This window comes from Mus pahari, chromosome 5 (genome assembly GCF_900095145.1).
Source record: "Mus pahari chromosome 5, PAHARI_EIJ_v1.1, whole genome shotgun sequence".
Classification (NCBI taxonomy): Eukaryota; Metazoa; Chordata; class Mammalia; order Rodentia; family Muridae; genus Mus; species Mus pahari.
The window spans coordinates 31668549-31682422 of record NC_034594.1 but is presented as its reverse complement, the minus strand read 5'-3'; the positions used below and the strand labels follow the sequence as shown (position 1 = coordinate 31682422).

Below are 13874 nucleotides of genomic sequence, written 5' to 3'. Positions count from 1 at the left end.
CATGATGTGAGGAGAGGTTAGCTCTAGTACATCCCTTATTGATGGAACCATCAAGATGAGAAAAGAAACAGAAACCAGGAAAGGGTTTTAGCATGGGTAATTTATCTGTGGCTGAATGATACGAAACAGCACAGAGTTAAACTGGGAAGCCCAGACCACGCTCCTCCCAGCATCCCGACCTTATGGAACTACAGTCATTTGGGGGTAGGAGTTCCTAAAGAAGTATATCAGCCTGTCTGTAGGTCTCAGGCCCCTGTGATAACAAAACTGAGCTCAGGTCTCAGGGAGATGCAGAAGAGTTTGGGCGAGAGTGACTGAACAGACGTCAGCTTGATCGTGTGACCTTGTGGACAGTGGATGATCTAGACTGATCTAGAAAGTGGATCAATGAGTCAGTATGGGTGCCGCTGGTCTGTCAGCACTCAGGAGATAAATGGGATATCCAGAACTACAAGAAGGACAGGCTAGTCCTACTAGTTTCACACAAGCTGCCATGGTCAAGTTCCTCGAGTTCCAGATGGTAGGCACCACTGTATTCCTAATACCAAATCAGGAATACTCATTCAAATAGTCAAAGACTCTTCTCAGAGGTTTGTATGCATTCATTCCGATGGGACAGAAGTGGAGACTTCGAAGGACATAAGTGGGTGTAGACTGACCACCAACTCTCCCAGCACATGCGGGTGTTTTGTGCCCACCTTGAATCTAGATTACCGCCACAGCCTAAGTACCACGGCGGGAAAACATTTACCTCTTGGCACTGTGTTCAGACCCAAAATAAGCAGGATATTATGAATGAAAAATGTGTTTTCTGTTTATTTGGGGTGTTTATCAATCCTCCACACTATGAGCTAATCTACAAGCGGCATGTCCGCAACCTTCCAAAGGGCAGAAATAACATGCTTCATACCTTGTTAATGTTCCTCGACATCATAAAGACCGAAACAGTCAGGAATGATTGGGAGAGTTAATCTTGGCCTATCTGTTGTGAACGTTTTATGGATTTTGGAGAATAGTGGGTCACTTTAATCTGAACATTTTGACTTTTATTTTAACTGCCTGGGAAGAAACTGACTCTAGGCCACTCTAAATGAGCACCTCTCCTGAAAAAGGAATGTCTGTAGACTTGTTAGATTTAACAAGAAACAAACTAGTATGAAGCGTGCCCTCTACCATCTACTCTGAGAAATACTGGCTATGTTGGGTTACTCTGGAATTGCAGCCCTTGGATGCCGCCCGCCTGCTTCACTGCAACCTCTAGCACAGTCATTCACCACCGAAACCGTTTTCCATTGTTAATAGCTAAGTACTCAAAAAGAATGTCTTCTTTGTTGTATGTCTATACTTCCCCAGAGTCTTATAAGTCAGCCTGAAGCAGAAATGAAATTGATTTCTAAGTGATGTAGCAATTAATCCTGCTGAGTAAGTCCCTTATATTTTTAATACTAAAATAGATTTAAAATTATAAAAAGGTCATTTATCAAAATTAGAAAAATATAAAAAATTTTCAAACTTAACACCACCTGGTTCAGGGTCTAAATTTTTATTTCTCTGTACAATTGTGTGTGTATGTGTGTGTGTGTGTGTACACATGCGTGCATTCAGGTGGAGGCCAGAGGAGAATGTTGAGCATCCCTCTCTGTAGTCTCTGCTGTTCCCTCGAGACAAGTTCCCTCCTGGAGCCTGGAGCTAGGCTGGCAGCCAGCTGGCCTCAGTGACCTCAGTAATACCATAGTAAACCTGAGTTACAGATGTCATTTCCTATACACAGCTTATTAAATGGGTTCTGGGCATCTGAACTCAGGCCTTCATGCTTATATAAGCCATGAGCTAACTCCTGTCCTTCCTCATCATATTTGAATGTCTCTCAATGACTTCAATCATCTCACTGTGAAGCATACAATAGGACAAAAACAAGCTCATGGAAAACCTTGTCCCTTTGTCCCTTACAAGTAAGAAGGCTGAGCAGACATGCCAGAGACTAGGAAAGTCCTGGCAGGTTCACCATGGTCCTCTTACAGAGGTACAGCTCAGCTTAAATGAGAAATCATACACTCACCCTTCAAATTAGCCTCATTTGTCTGGGATCTGGTCACATTTCTACATATCTGTCCTCTGGATTTCCCTGGCTATTTCCACACTAAGGTCACTTATTTCTACTTCAGTGAAGCATTTCCCTAATGCTGCCGAAGAGAGCCGCTGCATGAGTCTGGGCTTCTGAAGGGTGATGTCCAAAGCCCCTGAGTCCAGACACTACTGAACCTCTCGGCTGGGGTAGACACGAGGGGACCCCCTCAGTCATTTGTGTCATCAACCATCCTGGGGATTTATCTAAAAGTTGCTGTAAGCATCTTACTCTAATCAGAAATGTATTGAGATATATTTGCATGAAATGGCTTTTTTGTTCATCTTCCAAGTCTTAGGGTAAAACAGTGCTCTAGAAGGTGGGTCATGTTTATCCTGGAGCCCCCTGTAACTCCGGGGATGCCCTGTGAGAAGTGTGGATACACAGGCTGGTAAGTGCAGCATCTAGCTTGTTGGACAGTGAGTGCAGTCAACCTTGACTACATGATCCCACAAAGAAGAAACAGCTCAGGGTTGAGAAGCCAAAACAGAGGTTATAAGACATGCAGCTGACCAGCTTTCCTCTGGTCTAGAACTTTAGAATGAGCTTTCTTTTCAACTATTAGTTACTAGGTTAACACTCAGAGAAACTGAAACTTCTTCCAAGGTTACAGAAATAAACAAACAAACCCAGGTATTGTCAGTACTCACCATGACCTGATCCTTCACATTTCTGACTTTACTGTCCAGCTCCTTCTGTTTATCTAACATCACAGTGTTCTGAATATTTCCCTCCTGGGCCTTTAAAGGGAAACACACTGTTAGCAGCCATCGTTTTCTCTGAGATCTTTACTCACTTGATTACATTCCAAAGTCAATGCCATACCTTGTGGTCTGCCTTATTTTAAGACATTGCAAATCTTACTACAGACTCCCCATATGTGTACCAAAAAAAAAATCTCACTTTCCAAGGACCTGGAAAATGCTGGCAAACTATTAAGAAAGCAGCAGGAGTGTGAACATATTCCTGCTGAGGGCTGTACAAGTTTCCATGAATTCGTGTAGTTGAATGACACCATTATTTAAGGCCTGCCAAATTCTGCACACAGACTATGTACACAGCCCAGTAACTGTTACTTAAGACCTTGGGATTCAAAGCGTCTTCCTTACATCTGTTGCACCTCCACCTGACAGCTTGCTGGACATCCGAACTCAGGTCCTAACCAGGTATCATTTGAACTTCCCCTACTGACTCAGAGGCACACCGAAATTAAAAAGCACGGCCATCCAGGGCCATGGAACCCCTGCTCAATCACAAAATCTATAGTAAATACAAACCTCAACTTCCCCAGGAATAATCAGACCTATCAGAAGATTTAGGAATCTGCACCTTTGTCCACCTTGGGCAAACCCTGGCTTGTTCATGTAGGATACATTAACTAGGTAGATGTCAGGAATATTCTGGACACAGTGGTGAGTAGTGAAATAGAGACTGTACTCACAGAGATCCTACCGAAAACCATGCCCATCAACAAAGCTGGCTATGCCCTTCATGGTACAGACCCTACTAGATTTTACCTCATATTAGGAAAGCTTACCCAACTGAAAGATTTAAGTTGGCATATTTTTAAAATATCCTATATATTATCTTTTTAAATTAATAGATGGAAAGTTTTTTAAAATTCACATAGTAATGATCACCTGACAGTTCAATTTCTCAACCACTGGGTAATGTTTTCATCAAAGCAACCATATCTATCTCCTCAATCATGTATCATTTCTTCATGGCAAACCCTTCAGTGTCATGTACAGCTTAGCACACACTGGCTTCTGGCTACATAGTGTTTGCTACGACAGTTACTCCACTGTGAAATATCACCATGGGGCTGCCCCTTTGTCAACCTAAGATCTATAAAACATTTTGAAATGTATCCTTTTGTTCTGAGACAGTCTCATGTATCCCAGAGAAACCTTGACCTTACTATGTACTGAAGATTGCCTTGAACCCCTGAGTCATGTGTCTCCCCCTCCTAAGTCCTAAGGCACGAACCACCTACGGAGTCAAGCTGGAAGTTTATGCTTATATTTAATGTAATCAAATAGTTGTCTTTGCAACATTTTGTGGGAGGCGTACAATTTCCCGGTGCTTTGATAACACAGATTTCGACAAATATCTGAGTTTGTTTCTCAGTTCTCTTACACATCATCTGTCCACTCATACGCTAGAGCCACGCAAGGTTGTGGATAGCCTCCACTGTGCTCAGCGCTAGCCCCAGGCACTGCCGTCATCTCCCATGCATTCCTTCCTGTCATTACATGCTTATTTTTCACATGGATTTCATATTCAGTTTGTACAGCAATAGAAGACAGACTATGATCTTTACTGGGATCATATAAAAATTATTAACTGAGGGAAAGATCGTATTTGCTGTTCTTAATTCTTATGTGTTTTGTTTTGTTTGGATTTTGAATTTTTAAAAGTAATCTCATACAGACAAGGCTGGGCTTCGACATGCTATGTGACTTGAAACTCCTGACCTTCCTACTTTTAATTTATCTCTTTAATTAAAGAACTAATTTTTAATTAAATAAAAAAAAACCTTGTGCTTTTAATTGTTTTCTTCTTGTATTAACTGTACCACCAACATGGCACCAATCCCAGTGAAAACAGTAGTTAGCTGCTTCAGTGAAATTCTGTCTGTAGAACACGATGACATGAGGAAAATACTAATATGTATGTATGTATGATGTATGTATGTATGTATGTATGTATTTCAGTACATAATGAGAAATCCACCAATTCTTATTTGTGAGATTTTTTTTTATCAAGAATGGGCACAGGAATTTCTAGTATCTTTGAGGAGAAACAAAGGTTTTTTTCTTCTCATATCCAGTAAGATAGTGGATTACACCAACGGATTTCCCAGCCATTGTCTGCCTTTGTCCCCTGTAACAGACCCTACTTGGTGATAATGCAGAATCGTTATAATGTAGCACTTAATTATGTCCCATGCCTTTTCACTAGGATTTTCCTGCATATATTGTATACACATTCACAAGCAAATAAGCAAATCTGGTCTGTAACGGTTTCCTGCCGTTTTTTAATCAAGCTCCACAGAAAGTCGTCTTTCATTTCAGGAGGAGTTTGAGACATCTGGCTGCTGTCAGTATCAGAAGTATGTGCAAAGGACAGGCACCCTCAGTCCCGTATGTATGTCACATCAATATGTGATGAAATTCTGGCCATGCAGAATTGAGCCACTTCCTTGTGTGGTTCCAAATCAAAGCTCCTGCCTATCCAAGGAGGCCAGGGGAATGGGAGTCATGTCATGAACGAGATACACTCCCTGACATTCGCCCTATTGCTAAGTGCTGCTTAATGGAAAGCCTGGGGAATGAGGTGGAGCCCAGCAACCCTCCTGCTTCAGTCCAGTCACGTGACTCTGGTACTTCCATCTTGCCTCCACTCCTCTGCCCTACCCCCTTGTCCTGTAAGAAATGGCTTCTTTGGGGGCACACAGGTACTCACTTAATGCCAGTATCATCAAGATGACTGAACTTTTAATAGTGCTATTAGTTTTAGATGAGGCGGGTTTTTTTGTTGCTTTTCTTTTTATTTTCCTTTCAACAGCCCAGGAACACTGCAACCATAGAAGTATCAAAAGCAGTAAAGCTTGAAGAGCCTTCTAGAAAAATGTGTATAATGTAACTTTTTTTTCTAAAACTGTTGCTAGAGACAAGCAGATCCTGAGAAGTCATGACAAGGTAAGCCTAAGAGAACTGCAGGTTTAATGAGAGATCCTGTCTCAAAAAAATAAGGTGGAGGGGGATAGGGAAAATAGCAAATGGCTCCATGTTCTCATCTGGCCTCAACTTGCAGGTGCATGCATACAAGGGCACGCACACATGGAACAGAAGAGCAGTAACAGGCTTTCTGTGTCAACATACCTACATAGTCCTGTGCTCTTGGGCTGCTCTGAACAGACTCAGAATTTTGCAAATTTAACTTGTCCCACCTGTTGGAGCCACACACACAAGTGTTTTACTTGCAACCCACGAACTCCTCTGTCCCCCAAACTGTGTTGCTTTCTAACACAAACAAGGCTTGTCATCCTATTTATACAAATGTAAGGATGAAGACCCCTTAACCTCAGCAGCCAGAAAATAGCAAAGAACTGTTAGACCAGAGCACTGTGGAAAGGTGCCTGCTGGACCTCCCATTTTATGGAGTCCCATTCCACCCCCCACCCCCCCACCCCCCAAAGAGGCCTTGGTAAAGTGCTCAGCCCTCCTCATCTGGGAGGCTCAACATTAGCCTCTCCACACACAGGTCATGGACTTTCTAACTGCAGCTCAAAAGTGGGCAAACTTTCAAGTTCCGGTGACCAGCCAGGGTGGGGCTGGTGTGACAGCAGAGGTTGTGCTGGTTGCCTGCTATGCCAACTCTAGGCTGAGAGCCCAAAGTGAAGAGTGCCACACCAATCTGCAAAGGTGGCAGTCTGTCCTTCTGCCAAGCTCTGCTCCCAGCCATCCTTGCTAGTCTACCTGAAATACAAGGAGACCCTTGCCTACTGTAAGGGTAAGGATCCCCCATGACTAAAAACTTCCTCTGCAGGCTCTTGCATGCACGCCTGATGTGAGACAGGTGTGCGCCTCTGAAAGGAGTCAAAGCAGCCAGCATTCGCTCTAATGCTGACAGGGAAACTTTGATCTTCAGGGGAGGTGCCAGAGGAACCGTTCCTTGAGTTTACCACAAATAATATTTACATACTGAACACATCAAAGTGTCTTCCTTGTGGTAGAGGAACAGTTACCTAAATGCCCAAGGAAGGTTCTCCAGGAATGTGACAGATGCTCTCGAAGGCAGAGAGGAAGGCCTTTGTCAGCCTTCCATTGGTCTCCATCTTTCCCCACTGTGACACAGTTCACTTGGCATTATCTGCACAGACTTTGCTGTCCTCTGCATTCTCCTTCCACTGCTGGAATGGCTGGGCCAGAGGAACTCAGACCACAGTGGTTTCAGACACCTGCCCAACTTGTTCTCACACATATCAAAAACAGAAATCCAAATGTCACTGCAACTCAAAAGCCTCGCTGCACCCAGATGCCAAGAAGGCCTACAGGATGCCCGGCAAAACCCTGACCCCAGACGTCAGACGACAATCCTGACTCATCTGCTGTTTGATGTCATGAACATTTATAGACAAGTGTCTTAATCCTGTTTAAAAAACAATGAAGCTTTGATTTTTTTCCTGTTAGTTTTTTTCTCCCCTTCCCAATCGGTTGTATCCTATGACCACCCTGTTTCCTGCCTTTCTCTGACTTCTCCTTCAGCAGACAGCATTACCATTGTGCATGAGACTTTCGTCACAGCCGTAGAGTCATCCTTGGTTATTCAGTGTCCCAGAATGGAGCCTGGGCCTATGTGCTTTCCCCACCACCACGAACTCTGAGCATACCTTCCATGGCCACCCCTTTGCAAGGCTATCTGCTTCCATTTCTGTAGAATCTCCTGACCTTGACCTAAAGAACAAGGCTTTGCTCAGTCACCCCACAACGGCGTCATCTTTGCTCTTAGCACTACCTACAGGTGTCTCACCCACGTTTTCCTCACTGAGGATGAACTCCATTACACAACGACCTTTCTTTTTGTAAGCTTAGTTCTAGAAATCTGGTTCTGATTGTCTCTGCTTCCTGAAGTTATAAAAATAAGAGTGTATCTTCCTCTGTGTCTCAAGAGAGGTCTTGGGATTATCTATCTGTGAGGCAAACAATGCATCTCTAACCGTTAGCGTCCACTCAATGCATCGCTAACCATTATCATTCGCTCAGAACAAAGTACCTGGTTAAATCTTTGGGCATTTTCCAAAATCTTCCTTTCTTCCTTCAGACAGTTGTGGATGATCATGGACATCTGTACGGGATCTTCTTGGAAGTTATCCTAGATAGAGGTGGTTAGGATAGAAATAAGTCGCAGAATAGCTGTGGGTTGTAACGAGTTAGAACTTGAGGATCATAGAAAGCGTGGCAACAGTGAAAAGCTCTCAAATATGCAGAATGGTGAGTAAGTTAAGTCAGACACATAAGGAATCCAGGGTGGACTCCAGTAGTGTGTTCTGGGCTACACCATTCAACTCCACCACAGACTTGGTGCACAGCCATGGACATTGTGCAGCGCCTGCCTCCATCCAGCACAGAGCCACAGGGTCTACAATAGTTCTGCAGGTGACTAACTGCAGGGTTTGAGTCTATATACAAAGATCTCTGCCCTTGTAATAACGTCATGGCTTACTTATAGGAAACAGAGCTTTCAATACTGTCATTCCAAACCTGTATCTGAAGTGATTAGGATAGTCTCAGGACTCTCCTAAACCAAGTTCTCAGCACAAAGATTTATTTGCCCCAGAGGGACAAAGAACAGGGAATAAGAGACAAGGACAGGAGAAAAAGGATGAGGGAGAAGGGGAAGGGAACAAGAGAGGGGGAGAGTTATTTATCCTAGACGAGGACAAAGAACTGCCTCTGGATAGAGAAGAGACAGATGTGGCCCATAGGAAAATGGTGGTTTATAAAGATAAAGGGGAAACCTGTAGAGGAGTGGTACTGAAGGTCCCTACCCCCAGCTGATTCTTGGTCGATCAATAAAGATGCCAGTGGCTAATGGCAGGGCAGAAAGAAAGAGGCAGGACTTCCAGGTTCCCACAGGCTAGGAGGGAAGAGGAAAAGAATAGAGATACTTGAAAGAGAGACGGAACAGACTTGGAGCTTCAGGGGAGATCTCCCAAAATGCAGGCAGAAAGGGGAAGCAGCCCACAGAAGAGCATCCGCAAAGGCATCGTGGGCCGCAAGACCAATGGGCTTCCCAGCAGGTAAGTGTGCAGCTAAGCTGAGGGCAGACTCAGAGGCGTTGAGCGAGGAAGTAAAGGTAATGGCACGCTAGCCACAGGAGGCTTAGAAGAACGCAGACACTGAGCCGGTACGGAGGTTAAAAATGAGCTAATGTGCGTGTCTTGCATCCATAGATCCCAGATAGCTCCTGGGCAGGTGCCTCAAAGCGGTGTAGCCAAAACCCCCGTTACAGAAACCCTGTGTCAGGATGAGGTGTTTCACTTTAGTGGAGCACGTTGACTAGGGCAGCCAAAGGGGGTTCGATTGCTGGACTTCAATACTTTGATAGCTGGACATTGGTAGTCAGCCTCGGGAGGAGGAAGTGGCCAAATAAGGAAATAGACCTTGGGCGCTAGCTTAAAGAATGTAATCTATGGATTTTTAGCAAGGCAGAGGGGATTCAGAAGAAGGGCAAGGCTTGCCATAGCCACATGCTCAAATGGGCAAGTGTCCCCTTCAGTATCAAATTAATAGAGCTTTAAATTTATCATATTAGACAGAGACTCCACTAACTAGTAGTAAATTTGATTTCACCTTTAATAAACAGTAGAATTACACGTGTATCAAAGACTTGTTTTAAAATAATTTTTAAATTTATTATCAATAAATACCTGACTTGTGTAACTATTTTATATATTATATTTATATGCCTGAAGTTGTGGGGAAATTTCTTGGATTAAAAACAGATCATGAGTATAATAAAGTCTGTAAAATCTTGGTTTAATAAAAAATTTTCTTTTCCTTGAGAAAGCTTACTTATTTTTTTTTTTTTGCCTACTAAATTTTAAATAAGGTATTTGTTGTTATTATTTGGTTGTTTTCTGTTTTGTTGTTTGTTTGTTTTTGAGACAGGGTCGCTCTATGTAGTTCTAACTGCCCTGAAACTCACAGAGACCCATCTGCCTCTGGCTCCTGAGTACTAGGATTAAAGTCATGTGCCACCATGCCCTGAGACATAATGTATTTTTATAAACACAAAATATTCTTTTTTAATAAATTAGGACCAAAATTACTTGAACTTACAAAATTTGAGTAATTTGATTTAAAAGGAAAATCTTTTCGCACGTGGATCATGAGGGTTGGGACAGTATCACATTTAAAAGCCAAAGCCAGAGCTTTAGTCAGACTAAGCATGTACTTTGATGCCTATGTCATACCTACACTTCTTCATCAGTACTCTAATAGCCAGCCTCCTGCACATCTTGAAGACAATTATCCTCTTTTAGGATATAGACACAACATGAGAACTATTCATGATAGTCCTTAACTCATTCCTCAACAGAGGAACTGAAGTACAACTGAAGTTTTTAACCAGAACAAAGATATTCACCTCAATTTTTCTGTTTTCACTGTCAAAGCTATTTTTGCAAAGCACTGCAATCGTGCTCTTTAAAACAAGTTACCACCGAGCAGCTTGCATAAGAGCCAAGTTTTACAAACTTAATCTAATGTTCCTTCTCGCTGATGTAAACTCATAGATATGTCCAAAAAGAAAACAAAATAAAAGGCTCCCAATTACCTAGGGTGAAATGTCTGGTTGTGTTTCATTTCTGTGAAAACGAGAAAATTCTGCAATGCAGAATAAACAAGGCAGGGAGGCTAAGTGTGTACTGGGAGCACATCTGAGGGTCCTGAATTCCAGATCGCTCTTTGGCTTTCTCTTCCCATGGAAAACAAGTCTGCCTGGAGCCAGGCAAAGTGAGTCCAGTCCCAGTCACTCACTCACTTACGAGGAAGGCTTGAAGGAGCCAAACCTTCCTGGAAATTCTTCACCTGGACCCACAAGGGCCAAGACCAAACTGATCACTAGAATTTCTTGGGGTTTAATGTGATACCATAGCTCACTGCTCTGAAAATGAAACCTCTTTCCTTTGGTGTAAATATTAACATGTTTTAGTCATTTTTTTTCACTTAAACCTGAAAACTCTTTTGTGTTTCTAAAAAGAATTGATATTGTTATTTACTTATGATTTATACACATTGGCCGCATAAAGAGGGTGTATCTGTACTTCTGTAACTTCTCTCAGTGCCCAATGAGTGTGTGCTCAGTAGCATCTGCTGAGTCAAAATAAATAAAAGGTTTTAAGTCAGCGGAGAACCTTCAAGTAAAGCACAAAGCCAGTCCATACCTGGAGGTTACGCTTGCTTTTCCTTATGTTGTGCTGCAACAAGAAATTATTCTCCAGAGAAAAGCGGCTGTACTGGTCGTCCAGCTGCGAGAGGAGGTCGTGGAAGCGGATGGTGGCAAATGAGACATCATAGGCGGCGTGCTCCCTACAACAGCAGGAATTTAGCTTTGCTTTTTAAGTTGACCTTGTTCTGTTAGCGATTTGCGTAGTGTTTCTATCACACACAACTCACGTGGAAAAAATTGTAGGAAGCGTCAGAGATTTTTATCTCCAGGAAGAAAAGAGTCAGCAGGGGTCTGAGCTTTCTATGTGAGGTAGTTTCAGATCATTTAATATTTTTGCCATTCGCAAACAGTATGTTTTAAAACAGAATAGAAAAGTACCTACTGGCTAAAGAATTTGGTTTTATGGCCATTGGTGACATTCACGTTCTGTAAACACATCTCCAACTTACTTCATCAACAAATACTTTTAAGGCATAAACTCCACTCCCTAGCCAGTGTGTTTTCCTTACCAGTCTTGCTTTTCCAGCCACTGGGCCAGGTACTGTCTGATTTCCATGGGGAAACTGTCATCGTACAGCTGGTGGACCTGCTCCAGGAACTTGGAGTCCAGCTGCTGAAGCTCGTACCACTGTGACATCCTCTGCAGAAAGAGCACGCGTGTGAACCGACGGCTGCAGCTCCAGGCAAAGCCTCTACCACAGTGCCTCTCAACCTTCCTGACACCCGGACCCGTCAGTACAGCGCCTCATGCTGTGGCGAGCCCAACCATAAAATTACTCTCGTGGCTACTTCATAACTGCAATTTTGCTACTGCAATGAGTTGTAATGTAATCCTAAAGGTTACAAATTACAGCAATCCCTAATTTAAGGAAGTCTTGAGATGAGATAGAAACAAGTTACCTGTGACAATCATGTAGTGGGATACACACCACTACACACCATGATACACACCACTACACACCAGTGCCACCACAATTCAGAGTGGGGAGACTGTAGTGCCTGCCACCAGACCTCTGAGGAAGGGTCTGTACTCTGATGGAGCGTATGGGACAGTGTGGAATGAAGTCATGTCTGCTGCACAAATGTCCCTTCAATGGATAGTAAGGAAATTTCTAGAATACCAAGCAAGCCACCCTTTCAAATACCATTGGAAAGGACTCCAGTCCACCACTGTGGCATGTCTGTAAACCTGAGACTGGCAAGACCATCCTTAAACACCTGGCTCAGAGTTTGGAGTTGGCTCTTTCCTGTTTTCACGCCTCCAGCAAACATTCTATCCTCCCGGTCTAGCCTGTGCTGCACAGGCTAACCCACACTGTTTCCAACAATCCATCAGAGTCCCGTACAGATGGCACTTCTTCCTAAAACTGTCTATCCCTCCCTCACCTAACTCTTTGGCCTGTACCATGCTGAGGTATGCACTGTTTTTAGAGCATGAGCTCCAACCTTCCTCGGGAAGCTTGCGATTGTCTGCTGTGGCGCTGTACCCACCAGAGCCTCTGAGGGGATATATTTTGCTATTAGCGTCCTCTGGACCCTAGAGCACCCGGCATATGGACTAAGTGTTACTGAGCACAGAACCATTTGTTCCGCTGAAACCTTGTATGTATCAGAAGGCGTAGGAAAGCAAAAGGCAAACCCTATGATGAACCTACAAGTCTGAGTCCAGCATCCTCACTGATCAATCAGGACTCAAGTCATTCCTGCCAGATAAAAGCAACCTTCACCCATCCATCCACCTATCCCTAAACTTTTAGGGAGTGTTCGCGAAGTATTTTAGATAGTAATTATACCATTAGCGGTTCTGCAGGACCTAAACATCACTTTTAAGTTTCAGAAAACCGGTAAGGGCTGATAACATACTGAGATTCCAAATGCTTTCGTTCCCAGGAACACTTACTGGGCTGTCTCCGGGTGCAGGTTGGGGATTCAACACAAGCAATCACCACACACAGCAAGTTATAGGCCAGTTGCATGCGCGGCGGCGTGGCGCGCCGGCTCAGGGGATGGAGCAGAGCTGAAACGACTGCGAAAAGAAGAAAATATTTCAGTGGTGGAAAGCGGCCGGAGGTGAGGCGAGCAAAGGTTAAGCGGGAAGGTGCAGTGTCTTCCGGGAGAAATGTCTATTGCACAAGTCATTTTACCCTAGAAGTGAGAACGGCAGGATAAGATAAGTGAGCCAAGTAGCGCTAGGAGTTGGGCATGCGATCCCGCTCCCCGCGTTCTCTCTGCAGGATGACAGGTCACCTGTGGGCAGCAGACCCCAGGCCCGAGAAGAGGGTGCCCCACTTCCACCCGCACCCGGACCCGGGCCGGCTCCTGACGCTCAATCACTCACTGCACGCAGGAGCTCGAGTCTGGGCAAATCTCTCTGCGCCGCTCAGCAGTGTCCCAAGTGGGTCTGAGGGGCGCGGTCCCGGAGGTCTCCAGGGAGCTTTGACAGACCCAGCGCTGAAAACCGAAAGTACCGGGCAGGAGAAAAGGCTGGAGGGCGTCCCGCCTCCTTCCGCCTCGGCCAATCAGCGGCAGGGATTAGCCGGCTGTTCCACCAGCGCACCGTCTCCCCGCCGGCGCCACCGTAGCGGCTGCTTGGCCTTCCTGGTTCCCGCGCTCCCCACCCCGCGTGCGAAACTTGGGGCTCCGCTGCGCGGTGCAAACCGCAGACGGGAGGTTGTGTTTACAAGGTCGGAAACTATAGGCTTGCGCAAGCTCAGTCTTGGAGATCCTGCATTAAGTAGGCGCATCACTGCCGGGATTCAGAATTGGGGACTAGAGATTAACCTTCAGG

The 13874-nt window shown here is 44.4% G+C and overlaps 1 protein-coding gene across 1 annotated transcript in view; it reads right to left on the bottom strand.

The window, feature by feature from the left end:
• The window catches only part of Stat1 (signal transducer and activator of transcription 1), a 40593-nt gene extending 27030 nt beyond the window's left edge, over positions 1-13563 (bottom strand). Inside the window, exons 1-6 of the mRNA XM_021197215.2 lie at positions 13425-13563; positions 12987-13112; positions 11596-11726; positions 11082-11226; positions 7907-8005; positions 2776-2865 (exon numbers count right to left, since the gene is read on the bottom strand). Coding sequence (XP_021052874.1) covers positions 2776-2865; positions 7907-8005; positions 11082-11226; positions 11596-11723 — 462 coding nt within the window. The 5' untranslated portion in view covers positions 11724-11726; positions 12987-13112; positions 13425-13563. The remainder of the gene's footprint in view (positions 1-2775; positions 2866-7906; positions 8006-11081; positions 11227-11595; positions 11727-12986; positions 13113-13424) is intronic.
• Positions 13564-13874: the final 311 nt, after the last annotated feature.